At 38.9% G+C, this 24,836-nt stretch overlaps 1 protein-coding gene across 4 annotated transcripts in view; it reads left to right on the top strand.

The window, feature by feature from the left end:
- The first annotated feature begins 1,027 nt into the window (after nt 1–1,027).
- LOC122250208 (glutamate receptor ionotropic, kainate 2-like) overlaps nt 1,028–24,836 on the top strand; it is a 34,899-nt gene continuing 11,090 nt past the window's right edge. The window contains exons 1-15 of one of the 4 annotated variants that reach the window (XM_086533303.1): nt 1,028–1,178; nt 3,329–3,513; nt 4,114–4,259; nt 5,030–5,171; nt 7,577–7,738; nt 9,357–9,509; nt 10,145–10,315; nt 12,018–12,131; nt 12,460–12,666; nt 12,940–13,024; nt 13,455–13,593; nt 20,681–20,818; nt 22,922–23,119; nt 23,927–24,159; nt 24,486–24,598. In XM_086533303.1, coding sequence (XP_086389429.1) covers nt 3,418–3,513; nt 4,114–4,259; nt 5,030–5,171; nt 7,577–7,738; nt 9,357–9,509; nt 10,145–10,315; nt 12,018–12,131; nt 12,460–12,666; nt 12,940–13,024; nt 13,455–13,593; nt 20,681–20,818; nt 22,922–23,119; nt 23,927–24,159; nt 24,486–24,598 — 2,097 coding nt within the window. In that variant the 5' untranslated portion in view covers nt 1,028–1,178; nt 3,329–3,417. Of the gene's footprint in view, nt 1,179–3,328; nt 3,514–4,113; nt 4,260–5,029; nt 5,172–7,576; nt 7,739–9,356; nt 9,519–10,144; nt 10,316–12,017; nt 12,132–12,459; nt 12,667–12,939; nt 13,025–13,454; nt 13,594–20,680; nt 20,819–22,921; nt 23,120–23,926; nt 24,160–24,485; nt 24,599–24,836 lie in introns of all 4 variants that reach the window. The other 3 variants (XM_086533304.1, XM_086533305.1, XM_086533302.1) reach the window with 3 other exon arrangements.

Genomic DNA, 24,836 nt, shown 5'->3' with positions numbered 1-24,836 from the left:
TAACTAAATAAACTTAAAGAAAACGTTTGTTGTGATGGATAATTATCCTTGATGTCACTCTCATTATAATTTTCATTTGCTTATGTATAATTGCATTATCTTTTTAATAATTTCGAGGCATAAAATCTTCAATATATAGTTTACTGTAATATCTAGTTTCCCTGTGTTGATTTAATTAATAGTTTGTTTTATTTTCATCATAGGCTTATCAACATGGCGAAGTTATATTCCTTATTGATAAAGTTTTATTTTGTTATACTGATTTTGAATTGGATGGTTTTCATGGGTGGGGGTGGGTTGGGGGGGTTAAGGGGTGAGTCGGAGTGTTCGATTCTCTGTTCTTTGCCTTCTTCGGAAGCAAAACAACGAAGGTGAAAACACGAAAACACAGGAAAAGGCCTTCGGCATATTCGTGTGTTTTCATTTGTTGTTTTCTTTTCAACTTGTTCAGCATAAATCGTTGTTTTCTTCATATCAAAAGTGCACTTTTAGTCCAGATTATGGGCTTTTCTGTGAAAAAAAAATAACTACCCAAATTCAAAATTAAAATTTTAGTTTTAATTCGTTTTTAATTTGTTTATTCACACGAAACTTTGCGGTCAGTGGTGATAATGTTATGCATAACAAAAGCATCATTACCCATTCCATAATCTTCATCATTCACAAAGTTCACATGGATTATGAACATAACTCCAAAAATTCAAACAGAAATATTTGTCCAAATTAGATCGATTTTTAGACGTATTTTGATAGTTTTTGATATTAATTTGATTATCTAGATTACTAGTTTACATTCCATGTAAATGTGGTCTGTAAATTAACTTTCTAAATTAATCTCTCTCTCTCTCTCTCTCCCTTCCTCCCTCTCCCCCTCTCTTCCTCTCTCCCTCCCTCCCTCTCTCCCTCAAAATAGACTGCCAGCGATATTGCATTGAATCAAGTAGAAATATATGATCAATGTCTTGTCTCACATGATGTACAATACCAGTGCCTTACACTCTCTCTCTCTCTCTCCTTCCCAGGTGGAATTTTCGACGAGAAGGACAAACTCCTTGAACTGGCCTTCCGTTACGCCGTCGAGCGTATTAACAACGACCGCTCGACGCTATCGCACTCGACCCTCGTGGCTCAGGGGGTGTGGCTCCCCGCCGACGACTCCTACAGGGCGGCTAGGGATGGTAAGGCGGGAATGGGGTTGTTGGGTGGGTGGATGGGTGGTGGGTGGTTGGATGAGTGAGTGGGTGAGTGGGTGGTTGGATAAGTGAGTGGGTGAGTGAGTGAATGGATGGGTGAGTGAGATTTTTTCTTTCTTTCTTTCCTCTTCTATACAAATGCACATTCTCATCATGAAATCAACTTTAATTCTAAAAGAAAACAGACTTCTAGACACACACATTACTTTTCTGTATATATTTTCCATTCATCTTCCATATATTCATTTTTTTTATTCCTCTCCAATACAGAAATGTATTCCTCTATATTAATTCCTTCCCCCCTTTCCCCACTCCATATTAATTCCTTCCCCCTTTTCCCACTCCATATCAATTCCTCCCCCCTTTCCCCACTCCATATTAATTCCTTCCCCCTTTTCCCACTCCATATTAATTCCTCCCCCCTTTTCCCACTCCATATCAATTCCTTCCCCCCTTTTCCCACTCCATATCAATTCCTCCCCCCTTTCCCCACTCCATATTAATTCCTTCCCCCTTTTCCCACTCCATATTAATTCCTTCCCCCCTTTTCCCACTCCATATTAATTCCTTCCCCCTTTTCCCACTCCATATTAATTCCTTCCCCCCTTTTCCCACTCCATATTAATTCCTTCCCCCTTTTCCCACTCCATATTAATTCCTTCCCCCTTTTCCCACTCCATATTAATTCCTTCCCCCCTTTCCCCACTCCATATTAATTCCTTCCCCCTTTTCCCACTCCATATTAATTCCTTCCCCTTTTTCCCACTCCATATTAATTCCTTCCCCCCTTTTCCCACTCCATATTAATTCCTCCCCCCTTTTCCCACTCCATATTAATTCCTCCCCCCTTTTCCCACTCCATATCAATTCCTTCCCCCCTTTTCCCACTCCATATTAATTCCTTCCCCCTTTTCCCACTCCATATTAATTCCTTCCCCCTTTTCCCACTCCATATTAATTCCTTCCCCCCTTTTCCCACTCCATATTAATTCCTTCCCCCTTTTCCCACTCCATATTAATTCCTTCCCCCTTTTCCCACTCCATATTAATTCCTTCCCCCTTTTCCCACTCCATATTAATTCCTTCCCCCTTTTCCCACTCCATATTAATTCCTTCCCCCCTTTCCCACTCCATATTAATTCCTTCCTCCTTTTCTTCACTCTATATTAATTCCTTCCCCCCTTTCCCACTCCATATTAATTCCTTCCCCCCTTTTCCCACTCCATATTAATTCCTTCCCCTTTTTTCCCACTCCATATTAATTCCTTCCCCCCTTTTCCCTCTCTATATTAATCCTTCCCCCGTTTTCCCACTCCATATTAATTCCTTCCGCCCTTTTCCCACTCCATATTAATTCCTCCCCCCTTTTCCCACTCCATATTAATTCCTTCCCCCCTTTTCCCACTCCATATCAATTCCTTCCCCCTTTTCCCACTCCATATTAATTCCTTCCCCCCTTTTCCCACTCCATACTAATTCCTTCCCCCCTTTTCCCACTCCATACTAATTCCTTCCCCCCTTTTCCCACTCCATAATAATTCATTCCCCCCTTTTCCCACTCCATATTAATTCCTTCCCCCCTTTTCCCACTCCATACTAATTCCTTCCCCCCTTTTCCCACTCCATACTAATTCCTTTCCCCCTTTTCCCACTCCATATTAATTCCTCCCCCCCTTTTCCCACTCTATACTAATTCCTTCCCCCCTTTTCCCACTCTATACTAATTCCTTCCCCCCTTTTCCAGTATGCGACAATTGAACGAATTGTCGTTTTTCTAGTCAGACGATAATTCCGAACTCGTATTTGTTTTAAATCCTTAATTATGATCAAATCTAATGAAATTGACTTTTCTTAGATATATCATAAAATTATCAAACGGAAATATGCAAATCTAAATTTTATTTCCATAAATAACATTTGTTTTAAGGGCTCGATTTGATTGTTTACATCCGTCAACCGCAGAGCGCGCCATTTTCCCTCCAGCTTTGAAACACCATGGACTGTGCCAATTCTCTTGCATGGACACACGCCCTTCAGCGCCTTTAACCCTTCCCCCCCTTTCCCACTCCATATTAATTCATTCCCCCCTTTCCCCCTTTTCCCATTTTATATTAATTCCTTCCCCCCTTTTCCAGTATGCGACATCCTGCGCTCCCCCGTGGCCGCCATCTTCGGGCCACAGCTGGAGAAGACGGCCAACCACGTCCAGTCCATTTGCGACGCCATGGAGATCCCGCACATCGAGACGCGCTGGGACTACAAGCTGACGAGGGACGCGTACTCCATCAACTTGTACCCGTATCCACCGTCGCTCAGTGAGGTATGGTGTGTGGGGAGGGGTGGGGGGGGGGGATGGTGGTGGTATGGTGGTGGTGGTTCTTTTGTCTCGATGTGGGAGGTATTTATTATTATTTTTTTTATTTATCTATTTTGTGTGTGTGTGTGTGTAATGACGAGCAGTTAGTGAGAAAAAAATCGTAGTTTTATGTTATGGATATACTTTATTTACTCTATGTAAATTTTGTAAGTTTAAGAATAAGATACACATCATTTATGAAAGAAAGAAAAAATCTAATAAAGTTAGACAAACCTTTTCTCCCACATATTCCTCCCTTACTGATCTCCTCCTTTCCTCCCTTCCCTCCTCCCCCCATTCCGCCAATCCCCTCCTCCTCCTCCTCCACCTCCCCCCCTCAATATCTCTATCCCTCCATCTACCCCCTCCTCTCCTCCATCCCCTCCCCCTTCAATAAACCCCTCCTCCCCCCCTTAAAACCCCATCCCCATCCCTCCCTCCCTCCCTCCCTCCCTCTCCCACACATCACACTATCTTTCTCACCTCCCCCCCACCCACCCCCTTAAAAAAAAAAAAAAAAAAAAAAAAAAAAACAATCCATTAACAACTAAATAAATCCCTTAGGCCTACCGGCGAATCCTGATGGCTCTCCAGTGGAGGGAATTCGTCATCCTGTACGACACCAACGACGCCCTGGTCAAGGTGCAGACCCTCCTGCGGGAGAGCTCCTTCCTGGTCACCGTCCGACAGCTGGAGGGCGAGGATTATAGGTGAGCGGGGGGGGGGGGGATGGAGGGAGGGAGGAAAGGGAGGGAGGGCGAGGATTATAGGTGAGCTGGGGGGGGGGGAGGGAGGGAGGGAGGGGGAGGATTATACGTGAGCTGGGGGGAGGGAGGGGGTGTAACCCACCACTTGGAGCAGTTGTTGTAACCCTTTGCTAGCAGTTGTAAACCACTCGATTCCCTGGTTGTGATCCGGTGGATAAACAGACAGACGTTCACGTGTCATGGTCTTTATGACCGAAGACCGGAGGTCAGAACTGTTCGCTTTGCCTGTCCTCTTGTCTGTCTGTCTGACCTGATCTGTCTTGATCTGCCTGGGTTCCTTCTGTGTCCTTAAGTATGAATCCTGAGTCATTTTCTACGCCTCAGGCCTTCCGTTGGCAAGTACAGCTGCTGGATAAGCTGAAGAGATAGAGATAGATAAAGATAGATAGATAGAGATAGAGGGAGATAGATAGAAATAGAGAGGTAGTGATAGTAATGTTGATAGTGAAACTGATAAGAATATAATGAAAATGATGATGATCATAATCGTAGCAACAAAGAATATTATGATAGCAATGCTAGCACTAGTGATGATAACAATAATACTGACAAAAAGAAGAATAAGGACAACTAATAATGATAAAAACTAATGACGGTGATAAACAAAAATAACAAAAATGACGACGACACTAAAATGCTAATACGAACAATGATTAGAAAAAGAACGACAATTTCTCTCTCACCATCTTCTCACTGAATCCCTTCCTCTCCAGACCACTGCTGAAGGAGATTCGCCGAGCTCAGCAAAAACGCATCGTGCTGGACGTGAGCAGCAACCTGATCTACACGGTGCTGAAGCAGGCGGCACAGATCGGTCTCATGGGCGAATATTATAATTATTTCATCACTTCTCTTGTGAGTTTGTGGTGGTGGTGTTTTTTTATGGTTAATATGATAATTTCGTCAGTTAATTTGTGAAAAGCTACTTTTTTAATCTTCCAATTATTATTATTTCTTTTTTTGAGTTAAATGTGGTGGTGGTGGTGTTTTTTATGTTTAAGTTTGTGGTGGTGGTGGTGGTGTTTTTTATGGTTGATGTGATAGTTTCGTCAGTTAATTTGTGAAAAGCTTCTTTTTTAATCTTCCAATTATTATTATTTCTTTTTTTGAGTCTATGTGATTTCTTCACTCATTTATTTTTGTATAGATTTGGAACAATCGTGGAAACTCACAGCCGTATTCTTGGACGTTTTCTGCGTGTCGTGGCCATGTCATGTTCATGACACGAATGCGGTAATCTAAGACGCAAAAGCGTGGCACGTTTGTGTCAGCTGCTTCAGGTTTACCAACGTTCCAAAGTTAACATGTTTCAGATGAATGGCACTGTCCAAACGACAAATTCACAAGAGAAACTACAATCATAAGTAGCATTAACAAAATATAGTACAATTTTGGTATGGATCAGTCGTTGTACTTTTTCCTAGTTAAAGAATTGACTACAATTTCACGAACGCGCCGTTGGTAATTCACTCTACGCTCGATCAAAACAAACGGGATGAGAGGGATCGTGTTTATGAATAGATCTTCCTTATTTTGTCTCTGTATATACTGTACATATATGCGTATCTTTAATATATCATACATATATATTTAATGTATACATATTTCTTATAATTATATACTTTAACTTTACGTTCCTGACTACTTTTACCATTCATTTAACTTCACTCTCCTTCGAAAAGTCCGCCAAAAGGTAAACAAACTCAAAATCAGCAGAGGATCCATGTTTTCCTAAAAGGGTTTGTAATCCAAGTCTAGGACAATGATGCCTAATATATCCAATATAGATGTTACTTTCCAAACGTAGTATGCTCATATGAAGTATTGGTAAGAAAAAGTACAGTAAAAATATAATATTTTTCACCCGTGTAACTATCGTGACAAGCCTACCCCCTTGCCACGGAGTTTCCACGATTGTTCCAATACTTTCCACGCTTTTGCCACGACTTTGCCACGCTTTTGCCGCGAATCCGCGCTTCTAGAATAACAAACGCGGCATGTTCATGTCATGTACACGGCGCGCTTAGGGACTTAGAATACGGCTGTCAGTGACATGGAGGTGGGCTTATCATGATCCAAGACTATATAGGAAAGATCGAAAAGCTTCTATTTATACTAATTAAAAACGTCATTAAAAAATAGTAATATGACATTAAGATTAACAAAAGAAGCAGGCATAATATGCACGCTGTTTAGGCAAAAGTAAAGCAAAAAATGTATATATAAACAGACGGTGCTCCTAAAACTGGTGATTGACGTTAACGCCATCTAGTGAAAAAGCCGCACACTAAAATATATGTGGCCGATGTGAGAGCTTTCCCATCTTCCTATATAGTCATTGATCATGATAGTTACACGGGCGAAAAAATGCATATTTTTAGAGCAATCTTTGTTACTAATACTTCATATGAGCATACTATGTTAGGAAAGTAATATCTATATTGGATATATTAGGCATCATTGTCCTAGACTTGGATTACAAACCATTTTAGGAAAATATGGATTCTCTGCTGATTTTGAGATTTTTACCTTTTGGCGGACTTTTCGAAGGAGAGTGAAGTTAAATGAATGGTAAAGTTAAAGTATATGATTTATGTACAGTATACATTAAACCTATATGTATGACATATTAAAGATACACATACATGTACAGTATGTACACACAAAATCAGGAAGATCTATACATAAACACACGATCCCTCTCATCCTGTTTGTTTTTGATGGAGCGTAGACTGAATTACCAACCGCGTGTTCGTGAAATGGTTATCATTTCTTTAACAAGCATCAAGCTCAATGACTAATTCGTACCTAAGGTGAACTATCTTACTTAGTGCTACCTATGACTGTAGTTTCTCTTCTGAATTTGTCGTTTGGACAGTGTCATTCATCCAAAATATATTAACTTTGGAACAGTTGGTAAACCTGAAGCAGCTGACACAGAAGTGCCACGCTTTTGCGTTCTAGAATACCACTTTCGTGACGTGAACACAACATTGACACAACTTGGACATAACATTGCCACGCCAGAATACGGCTGCATATCTCTTCATATATCCTATTTATCTATTTTCTATCTATTCATATATTCCATCCATTTATTTCCTATCTATTCATATACATATCATCTATTTCTTATCTATTTCTTCTGTTTCTTTCTATTTCTATCCCATCTATCGATATCCTGCCTATCCATACATTCCATCCATCTATTTCTTATCCCTCCATTTATATCGATCTATTGCTCCCTCTCCCTCCCTCAGGACTTCAACCAAGTGGACCTGGAAGAGTTCAAGTACTCGGGCACGAACATCACCGGCATACAGCTGATCGAACCCCGGAAGCTGCAGCACATCGTCGAGGACTGGAAATTCGGCGAGAGGAGGTTTGCACGGATTCTCGAGCCAGATCTCCTGAAAATCACGGTGAGAAATGAGGTGGATGTTATCTTTGGGACTGCGTGTTTTTTTTTTTTTTTTTTTTTTTTTTTTGGGGGGGGGGTTGGAGGATGGGAGTGTGGTTTTGTTTTATGTAGGGTTTGGTTAGAGGAAGTTAGTCTGGAATGATAAGGAATGGAGAGGCTTTTCTTGAAAGGACTTTTTCTTTGGGTGGAGAGGGATTTTAAAGATTTTTTTTCCCCCTTTAAAGGATTATTATTATTATTTTTTTTTTTATGAGACAAAGAATGAAAAAAACCTTTGGAAGAGTCTATCTAAGAAGATGATTTGCTCGGATTCTCACGCTCTATAGATCTTATGAAAGTCACATTATGGAATGAGGAGATCTATTTTGAGATATTTTCAAAAAATTATCGGAAGGGGATAAGGACAATTTTTAAAAATACTTTGGCAAGATTGGTCGCCAGGATTCTCATTCCAGATTCCTATGAAAGTCCATGTGAGACAAGAGGAAAAATCTTTTTTAGAATAAGTTTGGAGGATTATACAGTAAGATTTTTCTAAAAGATCCTTCTAAAAGTTAGACTAAAAAAATATTCCCACATATATCAGGACGAAATAAGGACTAAAGAGGGAGTTTGACATTTTGGAAGTTTGATAAGACCTCTAGTAGAGTTTTAAGACTTTTTAAAATATTTTGCAAAGGTATTAAAGAGTTTTGATGGACTATTAAGAAATTTCTGTTGGACTGTCAAGTCCTATGGAACACTTTTGGGTTAGGTTAGGTTAGGTTAAGTTAGGTCTATTTAAGAGTTACCGGTAAGTGAGAAATGACAGAGAATGTGTTATTTACCGATTTTGAAAGTAGGGTGAGAAAGTATGAGGGAATAAATAGCTCTTTGTCCCTAGAAATAGCATTTCATCACTAAGCGTTACTTAAGAAATTATAACAAGTCCGATTTTCTCACATCCCGGCCTCCTCCACTCCCCCTCCTCCTCGACTCCCCTCTCCCCCTCCCCCTCCCCCTCCCCCTCCCCCTCCTCCTCGACTCCCCTCTCCCCCTCCCCCTCCTCCTCGACTCCCCCTTCCCCTCCTCCTCCTCGACTCCCCCTCCCTCTCCTCCTCGACTCCCCTCTCCCCCTCCCCCTCCCCCTCCCCCTCCTCCTCGACTCCCCTCTCCCCCTCCCCCTCCTCCTCGACTCCCCTCTCCCCCTCCCCCTCCCCCTCCTCCTCGACTCCCCTCTCCCCCTCCCCCTCCTCCTCGACTCCCATTCCCCTCCTCCTCCTCGCCTCCCCCTCCCTCTCCACCACGACTCCCCTCTCCCCCTCCCCCTCCCCCTCCTCCTCGCCTCCCCCCTCCCCCTCCCCCTCCTCCTCGACTCCCCCTTCCCCTCCTCCTCCTCGACTCCCCCTCCCTCTCCTCCTCGACTCCCCCTCCCCCTTCTCCTCGACTCCCCCTCCCCCTTCTCCTCGACTCCCCCTCCCCTTCCCCCTCCTCCTCGCCTCCCCCTCCTCCTCCTCGCCTCCCCCCTCCCCCTCCTCCTCGACTCCCCCCTTCCCCTCCTCCTCCCCCCCCCCTCCTCGACTCCCCCTCCCCCCTCCCCTCCTCGACTCCCCCCTAACCCCCCCCCCCTCCTCACACAGACCGAGGCAGCCCTTATGTACGACGCTGTGTCCCTGTTCGCTAGGGGCCTGGACACTCTTAGCTCTTCCCACGACGTCGACATCCAGAAAGTCTATTGCGAGGGGGACAAGACGTGGCAACATGGCAACTCCCTCATAAATTACATGAAATGGGTAAGTTCGGTTAGTATTTGTTTATTTATTTATTTATTTATCTTTATCTACCTTTTTGTTTCGTTCTTGTACGGTTGTGTCTTTGTTTGTCTTTCTCTGTCTGTACGTATTGAGTATGTGTGTTATGTCTTGTGATATATGTTTATATATATATGTTGTGAATATGATATACAGTTTGGTATAAATCTCCTTCCTTTTCCTAACCCTTTTAACTCCTACCCCCTACCTACCCGTACCCACTTCCCACCCCTACTCATCTCCCTCCCCCTTTCAACTAAACCCCCTTCCCAATCTTACCCCTCCACCTTCCCACCCCCTCCCCACTTCCCACCCCTCCCCCTCCCTCTCCCCACTTACCTTCCCCTTCCCCATGCAACCAAACACCCTTCCCCCTTCCAACCCCCCTACCAACCCCCACCACCCCCTTCCAACCCCAACCCCAACCCCAACCAACACACCCCCTTCCAAACCACCCCACCCCCTTCCAACTCACCCCAACCCCTTCCAACCCACCCCCTTACCAACCATCCCACCCCCTTCCACCCCAACCCCTTTCAAACCCCCCAACCACCCCCTTCCAACCCCAACCCACCCCAACCCACCCCAACCCACCCCAACCACCCCCCTTCCTACAGTACGGCTCGCCCCCCCAGTTCGGCGACGGCTACAAAATGGAGCGAAACTTCAGCACCTACAGCGGCCCCGTGATCGGACTGACGGGGCTGGTGAAGTTCGACCGCATGGGATTTCGCTCCGACTTCGAACTCGACATCTTGGAGATGGACCAGAACGAGACGCTCAAGAAGGTGGGGTTGGGCGAGGTTTTTGAGGGTTGTTGTCTGAGGGGTTGATTTTGTTTTATTATTATTATTATTATTATTATTGTTACTGTTATTATTATTTTTATTATTATTATGGTTCTTCTTCTTCTTATTATTATTATTATGGTTATTATTTTTATTATTTTATTATTATTATTATTATTATTATCATTATTATTATGGTTATTATTATTATTATTATTATTGTTGTTGTTATTATTATTATTATTATTATTATGGTTATTATTATTATTATTATTATTATTATTATTATTATTATTGTTATTGTTATTATTATTATCATTATTAGAACCTTTGAGGTATTTTATGATTTTTTGTCTTAATTTTGTTCGAAGGTTTTAGTTGTCTTGGGAGAGTTTTTTTTTCTTTCTTCTTCTTCTTAAATGTTTTAAGATTAATGGTGTATTTTTAGTGATTTTATTTTCAAGGTTTGAGAATCATGTGAGGGATTTTTTTGTGAATTTAATCAAGATTTTTTTTTTCTTTTTTTTAACCAAAGTTGTTTTTTGTGTTTATTTCAATATCTAGGGATTGCTTTTTAGTGATTTATTGAAATAAAGGTATTAGGGTCGAAGGGAAGGGACTGTGATTTTCTTTTTCTTTAAAATGTTAACCCAAGACTGACTTCACATCTTCACACCTCAGATCGAGTGTTTACTCAGTGACTCAAAAAAAAAAAAAAAGAAAAAAAAAGGGAACAATTTACTTAAGATTCCTTTTCTTCTCTTTAAAGTTTTTCTTCTTCTTTTTATTGAAGAATTAGGTGTTTTTGTGACTGAGGAGGGTTTTATTTTTGAGTTTTCATAGCTGTCACTTTAATAGTTTGCATTTTTTTCACTGATGTTAAGATTTTAGGATTTTTGTTTTTCCTTTACTGGTTATAATGTCAATGTCATTGTCTCTCTTCCTCTCTCTCATTATCTCACTTTCTCTCACTCCCTCCGTACTTTTCCCTCTCTTTCCCGCTCTCTCTCATATTATCTACCCTTCTCTCCCTACTTCTCCCTCCTCCACTTTCTTTCATTGTCTCGCCCTCGCCTCTCTCTCTCTCTCTCTCTCTCTCTCTCTCTCTCTCTCTCTCTCTCTCTCTCTCTCTCTCTCTCTCTCTCTCTCTCTCTCTCTCTCTCTCTCTCTCTCTCCCTCCCTCCCTCCCTCCCTCCCTCCCTCTCCCTCCCTTCCTCCCTCTCTCTCTCTCATTAACTCATTACCCCCCAACCCCGCCCCCATCTCTCTCTCTCTCTCTCAATATTTCTCTTTCTCTCTCTGTCCCTCCCTCCCTCCTCCTCCCTCCCTCCCTTACCCCCCCTCTCTCTCTCATTATCTCATTACCCTCACCCCCACCCCCGCCCCCCCCTCTCTCTCTCTCTCTCTCTCTCTCTCTCTCTCTCTCTCTCTCCCTCTCTCCCTCCCTCCCTCCCCCCCTCTCTCTCTCTTACTATCTCATCACCCCCTACCCCTATCTCTCTCTCTCTCTCAACATTTTTCTCTCTCTCTCAACATTTCTCTCTCTCTCTCTCTGAACATTTTTTTTTCTCTCTCTCTGAACATTTCTCTCTCTCTCTCTCTCTCTCTCTCTCTCTCTCTCTCTCTCTCTCTCAACATTTCTCTCTCTCTCTCTCTCTCTCAACATTTCTCTCTCTCTCTCTCTCTCTCGCCCCTCCTGAAGGTGGGTTCCTGGAGCCTCAGCGGCAAAGTGAACTACACCAAGTCTTGGGCCGACACGAAGGGCGCCGTGGAGAAGAACCTCAAGAATAAGACTCTTATCGTCATGGTTGCTAAGGTGAGGTCGCTTGAATTATATATATATATATATATATATACATATATATATATATATATATATATATATATATGTATGTATGTATGTATGTATATATGTATAACGGAATTTAAAAAAGTGAATGAGTAGATGTGTAAATTGAAGAAAAATTATAAAGGTATTAGAATAGTGAAATATGGAAAATAGTGGACAAAACGGGTTATAATATCATTATTATTATCACTCGTCTTGTAGCAATTATCATTATCACTCGTATAATCATTGTCATTGTTATCACTCTCATTATGATCATTAACATCACCCTTCCCCCTCTCTCTCTCTCCTCCAGGCCGATCCTTACGTCATGATGAAGAAGGACTCGATGGCTTTGGCGGGAAACGACCAGTTCGAGGGCTTCTGCATCGACCTGATCCACGAGATCTCGCTCATCCGGGGCTTCAACTACACCTTCAAGCTCGTTCCCGACGGCTCGTACGGCAGTCGCGACCAGGTTACGGGCGAATGGAACGGAATCGTGCGCCAGCTTATGGATCATGTGGGTTGCAGGGGGAATTGCAGGGGTTGCAGGAATTGTGGGGGGTCGGAGGTCTTGTTCTTTGATTCTTTGATGTTCTTGGATTCTCTGGTGAAGCTTCGTACCGAAGCATCGAACGAACGAAGCCCATATATTGTTTTCATTTATATTTCTGACTTTACCGTGGCTGTTTTTTTTCTCTAACCTTCACTTGTACATATTAGATTGTCTTGTACGTCCATACTTCCAATATTCATTAAAAATTACTAAGATAATGACTTTTTATCCGATTAGAAAGCAGATTTGGGGATCGTCGACTTCACGATCACGTATGAACGCGAGGAGGCCGTCGACTTCAGTATGCCTTTCATGAACCTCGGTGAATATTATTCTTTTGTTTTTGTTTTATTTACTAGGATAAAGGAACGATAGATGATATTAAGACTGAAATTTGTAGTGTTAAGTGTTATTATTTCTCTCGTTTGGGATAGTGATACCAACAATAACTAAGATAATAATGATGATGATAGTAACTACAATGATAAAAATAATGATAATGATGATATTTCTACTACCGTCAGTAATACTATATACTCTTCTTACCATCAGTTATAATAGAGATGGTGATAGATAATGATAATAACACCAGTAACAACAACAACAAAAAAAAACAGCCCACCAATTCCCCTTCTAACCCACCATCCCGTCCATCTTCCAGGCATCGATAGTAATAATGGTGACGATAATAACAATAATACTGATAACAATAATGATGACAATAACCCCCCTCCCCCCCGTCCACCTGCCAGGCATCAGCATCATCTACAAGAAGCCCCAGAAGAAGGCCCCGAGTCTCTTCTCGTTCACGTCGCCCTTCTCGCCCGACGTCTGGCTCTACATGGCCACAGCCTACCTCGGCGTCTCGGTGCTGCTCTTCATCCTTGCAAGGTCAGACGATGAGTTAGGAGGGAGAGCTGTTGCTTTTTGTTGTAAGAGCTGTGGTTGTTGTACTTGTAATTGTGGTTGTTTTTAATGTTTTAGTTGTAGTTGTTCTTGTTGTAGCTATGGTTGTTGTAAAAGCTGTGGTTGATGTACTTATAATTGTGGTTGTTATAGTAACTGTGTTTTTTTTATGTTTTGTGGTGGTGGTTTTTGTTGTAGCTATGGTTGTTGTAAAAGCTGTGTTGTTGTACTTGTAATTGTGGTTGTTGTAGTAACTGTGGTTGTTTTGTTATGTTTTAGTTGTGGTGGTGGTTTTTGTTGTAGCTATGGTTGTTGTAAAAGCTGTGGTTGTGTACTTGTAACTGTGGTTGTTATTTTATGTTTTAGTTGTTGTAGTTGTTCTTCTTGTAGCTATGGTTGTTGTAAAAGTTGTGGTTGTGTACTTGTAACTGTGGTTGTTATTTTATGTTTTAGTTGTAGTGGTTGTTCTTGTAGTAATGTTCTAAGCTTAGACGAAGAGTTCTTTACGAGTAGTTGTGGTTGTTGTGGTTCTTTAGGAGTAGCTAGTGTAGTGGGTGTTATTTTTACGATTGTTATAGCTATTGCAATGATTGATATCAATAACATGATAGCTCTGTAAGGGAGGCAGGGAAAATAATAGGATATTTATAGGATAAGTTCATATTGATAGGATGCACATGTGTTACTGAGAATTGATTCATAGTGATAGGAATCTTATATCTTGGAGGGAGAGGTTTTATGTTGATAGGATCTTTGCATGTTGCATGGGATGGATGGAAGTTAGGATTATATTGCAAAAATTATGACTTTGACGTTACAGGGAGTGTGTTGATGTTGATAGGCTTGTTATATGTTGTAAGGGTGGGTGCATGTTGATAGGATGTTGAAATTTATTATGGTACGTTGCAGGGGATTGGTTGTTGTTTGTCTGTTACTGTTCGTCGTCATTGTATACTGTATGTTTTTTTTTTGTATATATGTCTGTTTGTGTGTGTGTGTTTGTGTGTGTTTTGTTTATGTTTGTGTTTTTTTTTTTTTTTTTTTTTTTTTTGTGTGTGTGTGTGTTTTGTGTACATGTAAGTATATATGTAGATAGATAGATACATGCATTTGCCTGTGATTATGCACATCACACTTGATGACACAGGAATGTTATAAACATCCTTTTACTGAATCTTTCATTGCTAGATAGCTAATTAAAAAAAAAGAAAAAAAAAAAGTATCATTATCATTATTATTACTTTTATCATCATTCGTGCAACTAATACTACTTTTGCAGCTCCTTCGTCAGGCAGATCAACATCACTTCTGCAAGATGTTCTGAGGCTGCATTTTGTTGATTCACTTGCAATAAATTCAGTCTTTGCAGATCTTTGGAGACAGATGAGATGCTGCCAAGGGGGGGTTTCCTCTGAGGAATTGTGTTCATACGAAAATGTTCATATGAACTTTTGTGTGTGTGTATATATATATGTATATATATATATATGTATATATATATATATATATATATATATACATATATATATATATATATATGTATATATATATATATATATATATATATATATATATATATATATGCATATATATATAATATACATATATATACATATAATATATATATATATATATATATATATATATATATATATATATATGCATATATATATATATATATATATGCATATATATAATATATATATATATATATATATATATATATATAATATATTAATATATATATATATATATATATATATATAATATTATATATATATATATATATATGTATATATATATATATATATTATATATATATATATATGATAATATATATATATATATATATACACATATATGATATAATATGTATAATATATATATGTATATATATGTATATATATATGATATAATATGTATAATATATATATGTATATATATATATGTATATATATATGTATATATATATATATTAATATATATATATATCATATAATATATATAATATATATATATATATATAATATATATATATATATATATATAATAATAATATATATAATATATATATGTATATATATATATATATGCATACATATACATATACACATACACATACATATAAATATACACATACACATACATATAAATATACATATACAGATACATATAGATATACACATACACATACACACTCACACTCACACTCACACTCACACTCACACTCACACTCACACTCACACTCACTTGCTCACTCGCTCACTCACACACACACACACACACACACACACACACACACACACACACACACACACACACACACACACACACACACACACACACACACACACATACACACACACACACGTACACACACGTACACACACGCGCGCGCGCGCGCATACATATATTTATATATGTATATATATTTATATATTCATATATTTATATAAAATACACAAGTGTGTATCCTCAGGGACCGATTGAATACCTTTTACAGGAACTTACAAATCTGTTTTTTTTTTTTTGTTTTTTTTTTCAAACACAATACAGAATTTACTTTCACAGGCCTCCAGGTATAAAGATGAGATTCTCTTGGTCCTCCCTAACCTGACTTCCATTCTGATTCAGTCAGATCGCCTCCCAAGGATAATCTTATACCACTCAGAGATAGAAAAAAAAGAAACAATATATGCTAAACTCACAGAGAAAGAAAGAAAAAAAAAAAAAAAACACTGAAATTCCTAGTCCCGTACAACCAGGGCAGCCAGCCAGTCTAGTCTGTCTGACCTCCGTTGACCTCGTACAGGATGATGGCGCCGTATCCTTGCATTCAAGACCCGGATGAGCTCGAGAATTGTCCGTATCCTTGCATTCAAGACCCAGATGAGCTCGAGAACTCTTTGCCTTTCTCATTTCCTTGTGGTTCGTTCGTTATTGGCACTTCTCTGTGTTTGGGCGCCGACTTTGCACTCTCAAGTACGGGAACAAAAAAGCAAGATTGGTTTTAGTTCTTGTTGTTGTTTACTTTTATTTACTGCCGTGCACGTTCGTAGGGGGCGTGTCCAGGTAATTGTGTTCTCTTTTTTCATTGTTTTGGCTTCTTGAATTAGCACTGGAGGAATTCGTATTTAACTCGTTTTTAGTTGGAATTATCATATATAATTGATAGAAAACAGATGTAATTTATCATTATTCAAAAGTCGAAAATACACAATTTGGTACAAATACTTGTTTCATCGATTTGTTATTATTCAAACGGCACGAAAAAATAACGTGTTTTGTTCTGTAATCGGTACAAAGAAATATGAAATGCCAAATTTACTTTCGAGTTTTGTTTCTTAATTAGCACAAACGCAGATATTTTCAATAATCACCTTTCTTTAACTGTCAAAAACCTATTGGTATTTTGTTATGTCGTGAGTGTATGCCTCAAGATATAGAATTTTTTTTTTTTATTAAATCTTATTAAATATATATAAAATTAATAACTGGACACGCCCTCATCTCTATCAAACAGCTATGTCGGAGTCAATGAACCGATTTTCTTTTGTTTTTCCTCTTGTTCTTATTATGACAGCGGAGGAAAATTTTCCCCCTTAGGCCATAACTGAGCCTATGGTCCTGCTTTTCTATAGGTTGTTGTCTTTTATTGACTTGATTTAGTTAAAGAAAAATGTACAATTCTTTTTTTGGCGTTTTTGTAATTCGTTTTTATTCCATTGTTTCGTGAAGTTCTGCTGTGAAGTTGTTGTATGTTAATTTTTTATTTTATTTTCTCCTCTCTCATATATATTTTATTTTTCTTTGGTCTAATGTATATTCATTGCTTTATTTTTTTCAGTTTTACCTGATATTAGACCCCCGTTTTCTTCTTCACGTTTCTTTAGACCTCCTATATAGGTTAACTATTTTAAAACTCATTATAACTAATTCATAAGGTGTAGCCCCTTTCCCGTATTAAATGAATTGTAATGCTACAGAAAAACGATAAAAACAAAAAAACAAACAAACAAAAATATCACGCGGCAAAACTGTGGAATATATATTTTTTATTTTATTTTGACATCAATGTGATTGTGGAAATTTCCATTCCTAATATTGATTGGACTCATGAACGAAATCATATTGTTTTTCATCGAAATGAATTGGAAGGAAAATATGTATATGTATTAAGATCATGATGAAACGAAAAGGAAATCGAAATGATTATAAATGATGTTATTTTTTCCCGCGAAATTTTCCTCAAACGACATATTTTTCGTATTAATGGTTATCTTTTGGGAAACATGGACCTCTCTGTAATATATTTGTCATAACTTATTTCTATATCAAAAGTATATATTTGTTTTACAATTTTATGCCGTTTACAGATCATCATCATTGCTGTTATCTGTGTTTTGTTGCTCTTATTATCACCAACATTCTTGTATGGCTGTCATTATTATTATTTTATTATTACTATTATTATTATTATTATCATTATTATCACCATCATCATTATAATTATTATTATGATTATTGCTATCATTGTTCCGTATCATCATTACCTTTACTATAATTATTGTTCTTGTAATCAGTATAATGATTATTTTCACGATTATCATCATAATCTTTGGCTTCTTTTTAAGCCATCGTAATCAAATTATAATTTAACTTTTATTTTTGATCACAATAAAAAAGTAAAGAATGAAATCACTCAACAAAATACAGAGGGGGATTTTTGAAGAAGAAAAAAACGGACAATCTAAAACAGAAGAAAAATGAAGAAATCAAAGTGAATAAAGAAGAAAAAGTAGAAAAACAGAAAAGAGAAGAAAACAGAATTTAAAAATAATAACGGAAGAATTAAGGTTTACGACACTCACCACGCTCCGTCGACCGCCATGACACTCGAGAAATTATATCCCAAACCATTCTTCTTTCTCTCAGAATATCTCCCGAAGAATGGACCGACCTCTACCCTTGTGTGGAGGAACCAGAAGCATTAGAAAACGGTCTTCATAAAGTCTTTGTAGTGTGTTGTCGCTACATTCTTATCCCGACATAGTTCCTAGGTAGGATACGTATAAAGAAAAACAAAAAACAAATGAAAATCGATAGCTTGGGGTGTGCACTTTTTGGATTTCTTTTTCTTTTTCCCCCTTTATTTAACGTGTGGTTCTTTTTATGTGCGTTATTCTAATGTTCGAAGACAGGACTATGTGCCAACGTCGTCTTCGTGTTACCGTTAAGAGAGATCCGTTTGAATTTTTGAATTTAAATGTCTGAAGCGTGAACGTTTGCTTGGGAATCCCCCTTTTATTCAATAATGGAATTCTATGATATCATATCTATAATTTTGGTTAATAGTACTATATATATACATATTTTTTATTATATATAAACACATTTTTCCAACAACAGGAGATGGTGTTTTTATTATCAGAATTCCTTTATTGTTACGATCCCTTATCACAGACCTCGTACATTAACCTACTTTTTTTTCTTTTAATTGAAAGATCCAGTACCTGCCCTCCGTGATCAACGCCTTTACCTCATGATATTTTATTTAGTGACCATTATTGATCAGGAAATAATGTTAATGATTTTCAACATGGTGTGACGTCATGCCTACGTCACGTGACAAACATTTGAAAATCTTTCCACTCGTAAATAAACAACTGAGCAATAAAAAGCGGAAACCTAATTAATCGCAATGATAAGTTACTTAAAACCGTATTAAGTTATATCTATATATATAAAAACAAGCACAAAAAGACATTAATTTCTAATCGATAATGGTCCATTTTTCCTTCCTTCCCTACAGACAAGGACCTGCTATTACTTCTCTTAATTTTTAATTTAACTCTGCATTTATTTCAGAGATTTGGCACCCCATACCTTCCCTTCATTTGTCAGACACATAATTGTTTTTATTTTAAGGGGATAGGCGTGTGTTTTGCTTTTTGCTAATGCTTGTGTCAAATTTTTGCTAACAGTGATGAGATGGAATTTATGATGAGAAAGATATAATTTTGTGGAGATATAAATCATAACTTTAAAATGTGGGTGTTTCGTATACTTGATTTTGAATGTGTTTCTTTTGAAACTCTGTAAGGAAGTTTGTACTTTGCTTATTTAATTTATCCTTTTTTCAAGTATGCTTTTAGATGACACAGAAATAGTTTTCGTTTTTCGATAGATTTTTCTTTTGTCAAACTAGGGCAAAAAAAAAAATTGTGGCTTTAATCAGTAACGCTGTAGGTTTTTAACCTTATTTTTGGATAGATGTTGAAGCATTGTTTTGATCTATTTGACAACGCTATGCGTCTGTACCAAAGTGACAAATGATTTGATTCAAGAAATTATTAAAGTGATCGATATTACATTAACTATAGAAGTTTTTTCAAAGTATGTTTGATACTTGGATGAAAAAGTCTGTTCTATCTCGTATAGGTCTATGTGGTACTAGACAAAACACATCGAAATTGTTAGTCTAAAGTGGTTCCCTTATATTAGCACATACTATAATACACAACATAACAATAATCCGTAGACTATAAATTACTACATAGAGAACCACATACCTTATTTCAACACAAGAAGAGTTCCATTACACGTAATTACGTTTTGTTGGTGATCAATCGAAAAAGTTAAACAGATTTCATCCAATGGCTGTACTTTTGCGTTCTAACCTGCTTGTCCACTGCGAACTCAGAATAAAAACGCTAACCCTGGCACTGGCCTCATCCCTTCCACATACACCTATTCATTTATCCACTTTGCTTCTCTTTTTCCCTTCCAGCGATCCAGCCACCACGAACCTCCTAGCATGAAGTCATAATGTTGACTTGTGTATTAACATCATTGTGTTTTTAAAAAAAAAGGACCTTGCTTGATGATTTTTCTTATGCATTTTTGTGTAAACTCCAATGAAAGCCCTTTTTCCCTTCTCTTAATTTCAGTCACATTTTTTTTTCTTACATTCTTTTCCCTTTCCGTTTGTCTTTTTTCTTGTTTTAATCAACGGGTGTGGGTGTTCTCTCCTTCCTATGCTGACCCGTGTGGATGTGGATGTGTCTTGCAGGATCGCGCCAAACGAGTGGGATAATCCACACCCTTGTATCCAGGACCCAGAAGAGCTCGAGAACGCCATCAGCCTAAGCAATGCCTTCTGGTTCACTATCGGCTCGCTTATGCAACAGGGGTCCGATATCGCACCCAAGTAAGATCTTTTCTCAGCTGGGGAGGGAGATTATGTCGACTAGTTTTGTTGTTGTTGTATTTGTTGTTTCATATTGTGATTTAGATTCTTCTTCTTCGTGTATTTCTCTCTCTATATTTCAATCTTTATTGCTTTTGTCAAATTTCTATGTTTTGAATCTTCTCTTGAAGATGTCTGTCGCTCTCTCTTCTCTCCCTCTCTCTCTCTCTCTCTCTCTCTCTCTCTCTCTCTCTCTCTCTCTCTCTCTCTCTCTCTCTCTCTCTCTCTCTCTCTCTCTCTCTCTCTCTCTCTCTCTCTCTCTCTCTCTCTCGTACAAGCAAACGAGTTTTTGATAAGAAAAGAAATAGAAAAAAACTCTTCAAATTCAAACAAACTAAACCAATGGCCTTCATTGGTAGATAACAAGGTATTGTAGGCAAGTAGATGTTTATAGATGTTGGTAGATGTTAGTAGATGTTAGTAGCGGGATGTTAGTAGCGTGTTCTTTGCGTGTTCTTTGAACGTTCGTGTTGTGTAGTGCTTTGTGAAGTATCTTTCAGTCTTCTAGGTTAATCGTAGCGTGATTGTTTTCTGTTGTTGTTTATGGTTGTTTTTTTTTTTGTGTGTGTTTTTTTTAATGGTTGTGCGTTTATTGGTTTTAGTTTTTTCACGTTGGGAGAATGAAGGAAAAAAATATGAGAAGAGTAAGGGGAAAGAGAATATTATTTTTCGGAAGTTAGGCTTTGATTTGAAAAAAAAAATGTGAGAAGAATAAGATGGGATAAAATATTACTTTTCGGAGCTTAAGCTTTATAAGAAATGCCTTAAAATGTGTTTTCATTTGTGAATTTAACTTATGAAATGTCTGATCAGTAATTGACCCATAATAAATAAAGAAATAGCAAATTATATGTATATAATTGTCTTTTGCATGAACCTTCTTCGTTTTCTTTAGTTTCCCCTCCACGCCCGTTTTCGTTGACTGCATTCGTGTTAGTGTGAAAAGACATTTTTTTTACCCTTTATTTTGTACTGAAAAAAAAATCACTGGAAATTATTTATTGTTATCAAGTTCGTAATATACACTTATTCATTATTTTGATATATCTATTCATTGGTTTATAGATAGACTCTGAAGATGTGTTTATTGGTTAAAGATACATATCTTTTAGTTCCTGGTTATCATTTGAAAAATAAAGTTTATAAATAAAGAAAGAAAAAAAAAGTTTTGATTCTATCGAAACTGTAGCTATTTCAAAATCATATAATTCAATGTAGGAATGAATTATTATCTTGTTTGTTGAATCACTTTTTTTTTTTAAATCTTGAATCGAAAAGAAAATTTGATGTTGACTTTTAAATTCAAGAACTTTTTAATTATTATCTTCACTCACTCAGACAAATGTATTAATCTATTTTCTCTTTCTCCCTCTCTCCTTATTCCCGCTTTCGTCTTTTTTTCCCCAATCTTCCATTTTTTTTCCACGCACTTTCCTTATCCTTATTCTCTTGCTTTATTCTTCTTTGCCTTGCCTTTCCGTCCATACCCCTTCTCTCCCCTTTCCTTCCTTATTGCCATCTAACTCTGTTCTCCCCCCCCTCTCACCCCCCCCTCCTCTCAACCCACCTCCCCCTGAAAATGATCCCCCCTAAAATATATATGTATATATACATACACCTTCTCACTCCCCACAAAAACAACAACATATATATATATATTACCCTGAAAATTAAAATAAAATTGTCCCAAAAAATAATCCACTTTCCCATATGCAAAACAAAAACAAAAACTCGCCGAATTATACCTAACCTCCAACACCCTCCCCCACAACCCACCCCACCCCCAACTTCCCCACCCACCTAACCCCACAATCCCTGTAACCCCCTCCACCCCCACCTCCACCCCCTCCATATATAAAAAACCCTCACCTCACCCCTCCCTATCCCCCCCCCCCTCCATATATAAAAAAAACCCTCACCTCACCCCTCCTTATCACCCCCCCCCCTCCATATATAAAAAAAAACTCACCTCACCCCTCCCTATCACCCCCCCTCCATATATAAAAAAAACACCTCACCCCTCCCTATCACCCTCCCCTCCCCCCCCTCAAAAACCTCCCCCAGAGCCGTCTCGACCCGTATCGTGGCCGGCATCTGGTGGTTCTTCACCCTCATCATGATCTCGTCCTACACGGCCAACCTCGCCGCCTTCCTGACGGTGGAGAGGATGGACTCGCCGATCGAGGGCGCCGAGGACCTGGCCAAGCAGACCAAGATCAAATACGGCTGCAAGGAGGGCGGCTCCACTTATACTTTCTTCAGGTGAGGTTGGGTGTGTGTGGGTGGGGGAGGGAGGAGAGGGGGAGGGGGAGGGGAGTTGTTTTTGTGTTTGTGTGTCTGTGTGTGTGGGGGGGGGAGGGGGGTTGTTTTTGTGTGTGTTTGTGGGTGTGGGTGTGTGGGGGAGGGGTTGTTTGTGGGTGTTTGTGTTTGTGAGTGTTTGTATGTGTGTGTGTGTGTTTGTGTGTATGTGTGTGTTTGTGTGTATGTGTGTGTTTGTGTTCGTGTTTGTGTGTGTGTGTGTATGTGTAGAAAGCTAAAACCCCTTACGAGAGAGGAGCAAAACAGGGGGTTCCACTAGTCATCTCTGACTCTGGGACCTATGATCATCCTAGAAATTTGTTACCTATCATAATTCAGTGAAGTTATCCTTACGATATTCGAAGCCAGCCCAGACACCCCTAAAATAGGATGCTGTTATAATGTAATCAAACGGGATGGCTTAGGCACCAATATGATACTGTTTGGCAACCGTCTATTGTTTATCAAACCAAAAATAACAAACTAATGTTTTTGTGAGACTAAATTACATTACAAAAGCTACTAGATCTGAGTTTAACGGTCTTAGGGGATGTATGTTCACTTGAATCGTTAAAAGTTGTCAGTTTTGAGTCTTAGGTTATTGAAAAAGAGATATGGAGTGAGACAGAGAGGGTGGATGAGCGAATGAATGAATGAATGAGTGAATAAGCAAGCGAGTGAGTTAATGGGGGAATGATTGAGAGCATGATATGAGAATGAAACTGAAATAAACCATACCTCAACACAACCATCCCCTTTTCAACCTCACAGAGACAGCACCATCCCGACCTACCAGCGGATGTGGGCGGCCATGTCGAGCGCTCGTCCCTCCGTCTTCACCGACACGAACGAAGCAGGTGTCGAGCGGGTTTCGAAGTCGAATGGCCAGTACGCCTTCCTGATGGAGTCTTCGTCGATCGAGTTCCAGGTCGAGCGGAAGTGTGACCTCATGCAAGTCGGCGGATTGCTCGATTCCAAGAGCTACGGCATCGCTCTACCGCCTGGTATGTGTGATGGTGGTGGTGATGATGATAATGATGATTTTGATAATGGCATTTCTCTTGCACTTGTTACATACGAATGATTTATGAAGTATCATCTCTTCGTATAATCAATTTTACTCTGACGTTAAGACTGTGCTAATCCTAATAGCGATAATCCGCTATCAATGGGAGGTGAAGAGGAACCACAGAGTATCGCTACCATACAAGTTCCCACCAAGTTTTTTTTTCTATATTCCAATAGTTTATGCTTCATTTCGCTCACTAAACCTGCTTTAGGTTAGGTTCTAAAAATCCCACGAGACGAACGGCCATTTTGTTTTTTCCAGAGTCGCCGTACACCGACCCCATAAGTTCGGCCGTTTTGAGACTCAAAGAAAACGGGAAACTCCATCAGCTGAAGACCAGATGGTGGAAGGAGAGGTCCGGAGGGCGGTGCATGGTGAGTAGAACAGGAGAGACTCTTCTATTTTGAAGAGAAAATGTGCGTGAGATGTTTGGTGAATGAGGGAGATTTTCCTATTTTGAAGAGAAAATCTGTGTGAGATTAAAGAGAGAAAAAAAAGAGTGTACGTTTGGTGAATAGGGAGACTTTCCTATTTTAGAGAGAAAATGTACGTGTGATGTTTTAAGAAAAAAAAAGAGCAAATATGTGTGTTTAGTCTTGTTTTTTGTTCGCA

This window comes from Penaeus japonicus, unplaced genomic scaffold, assembly GCF_977035675.1.
Source record: "Penaeus japonicus unplaced genomic scaffold, GWHDUDI00000001_assembly GWHDUDI00000039, whole genome shotgun sequence".
Taxonomy (NCBI): domain Eukaryota; kingdom Metazoa; phylum Arthropoda; class Malacostraca; order Decapoda; family Penaeidae; genus Penaeus; species Penaeus japonicus.
This window is presented reverse-complemented; position numbering and strand designations above follow the sequence as displayed.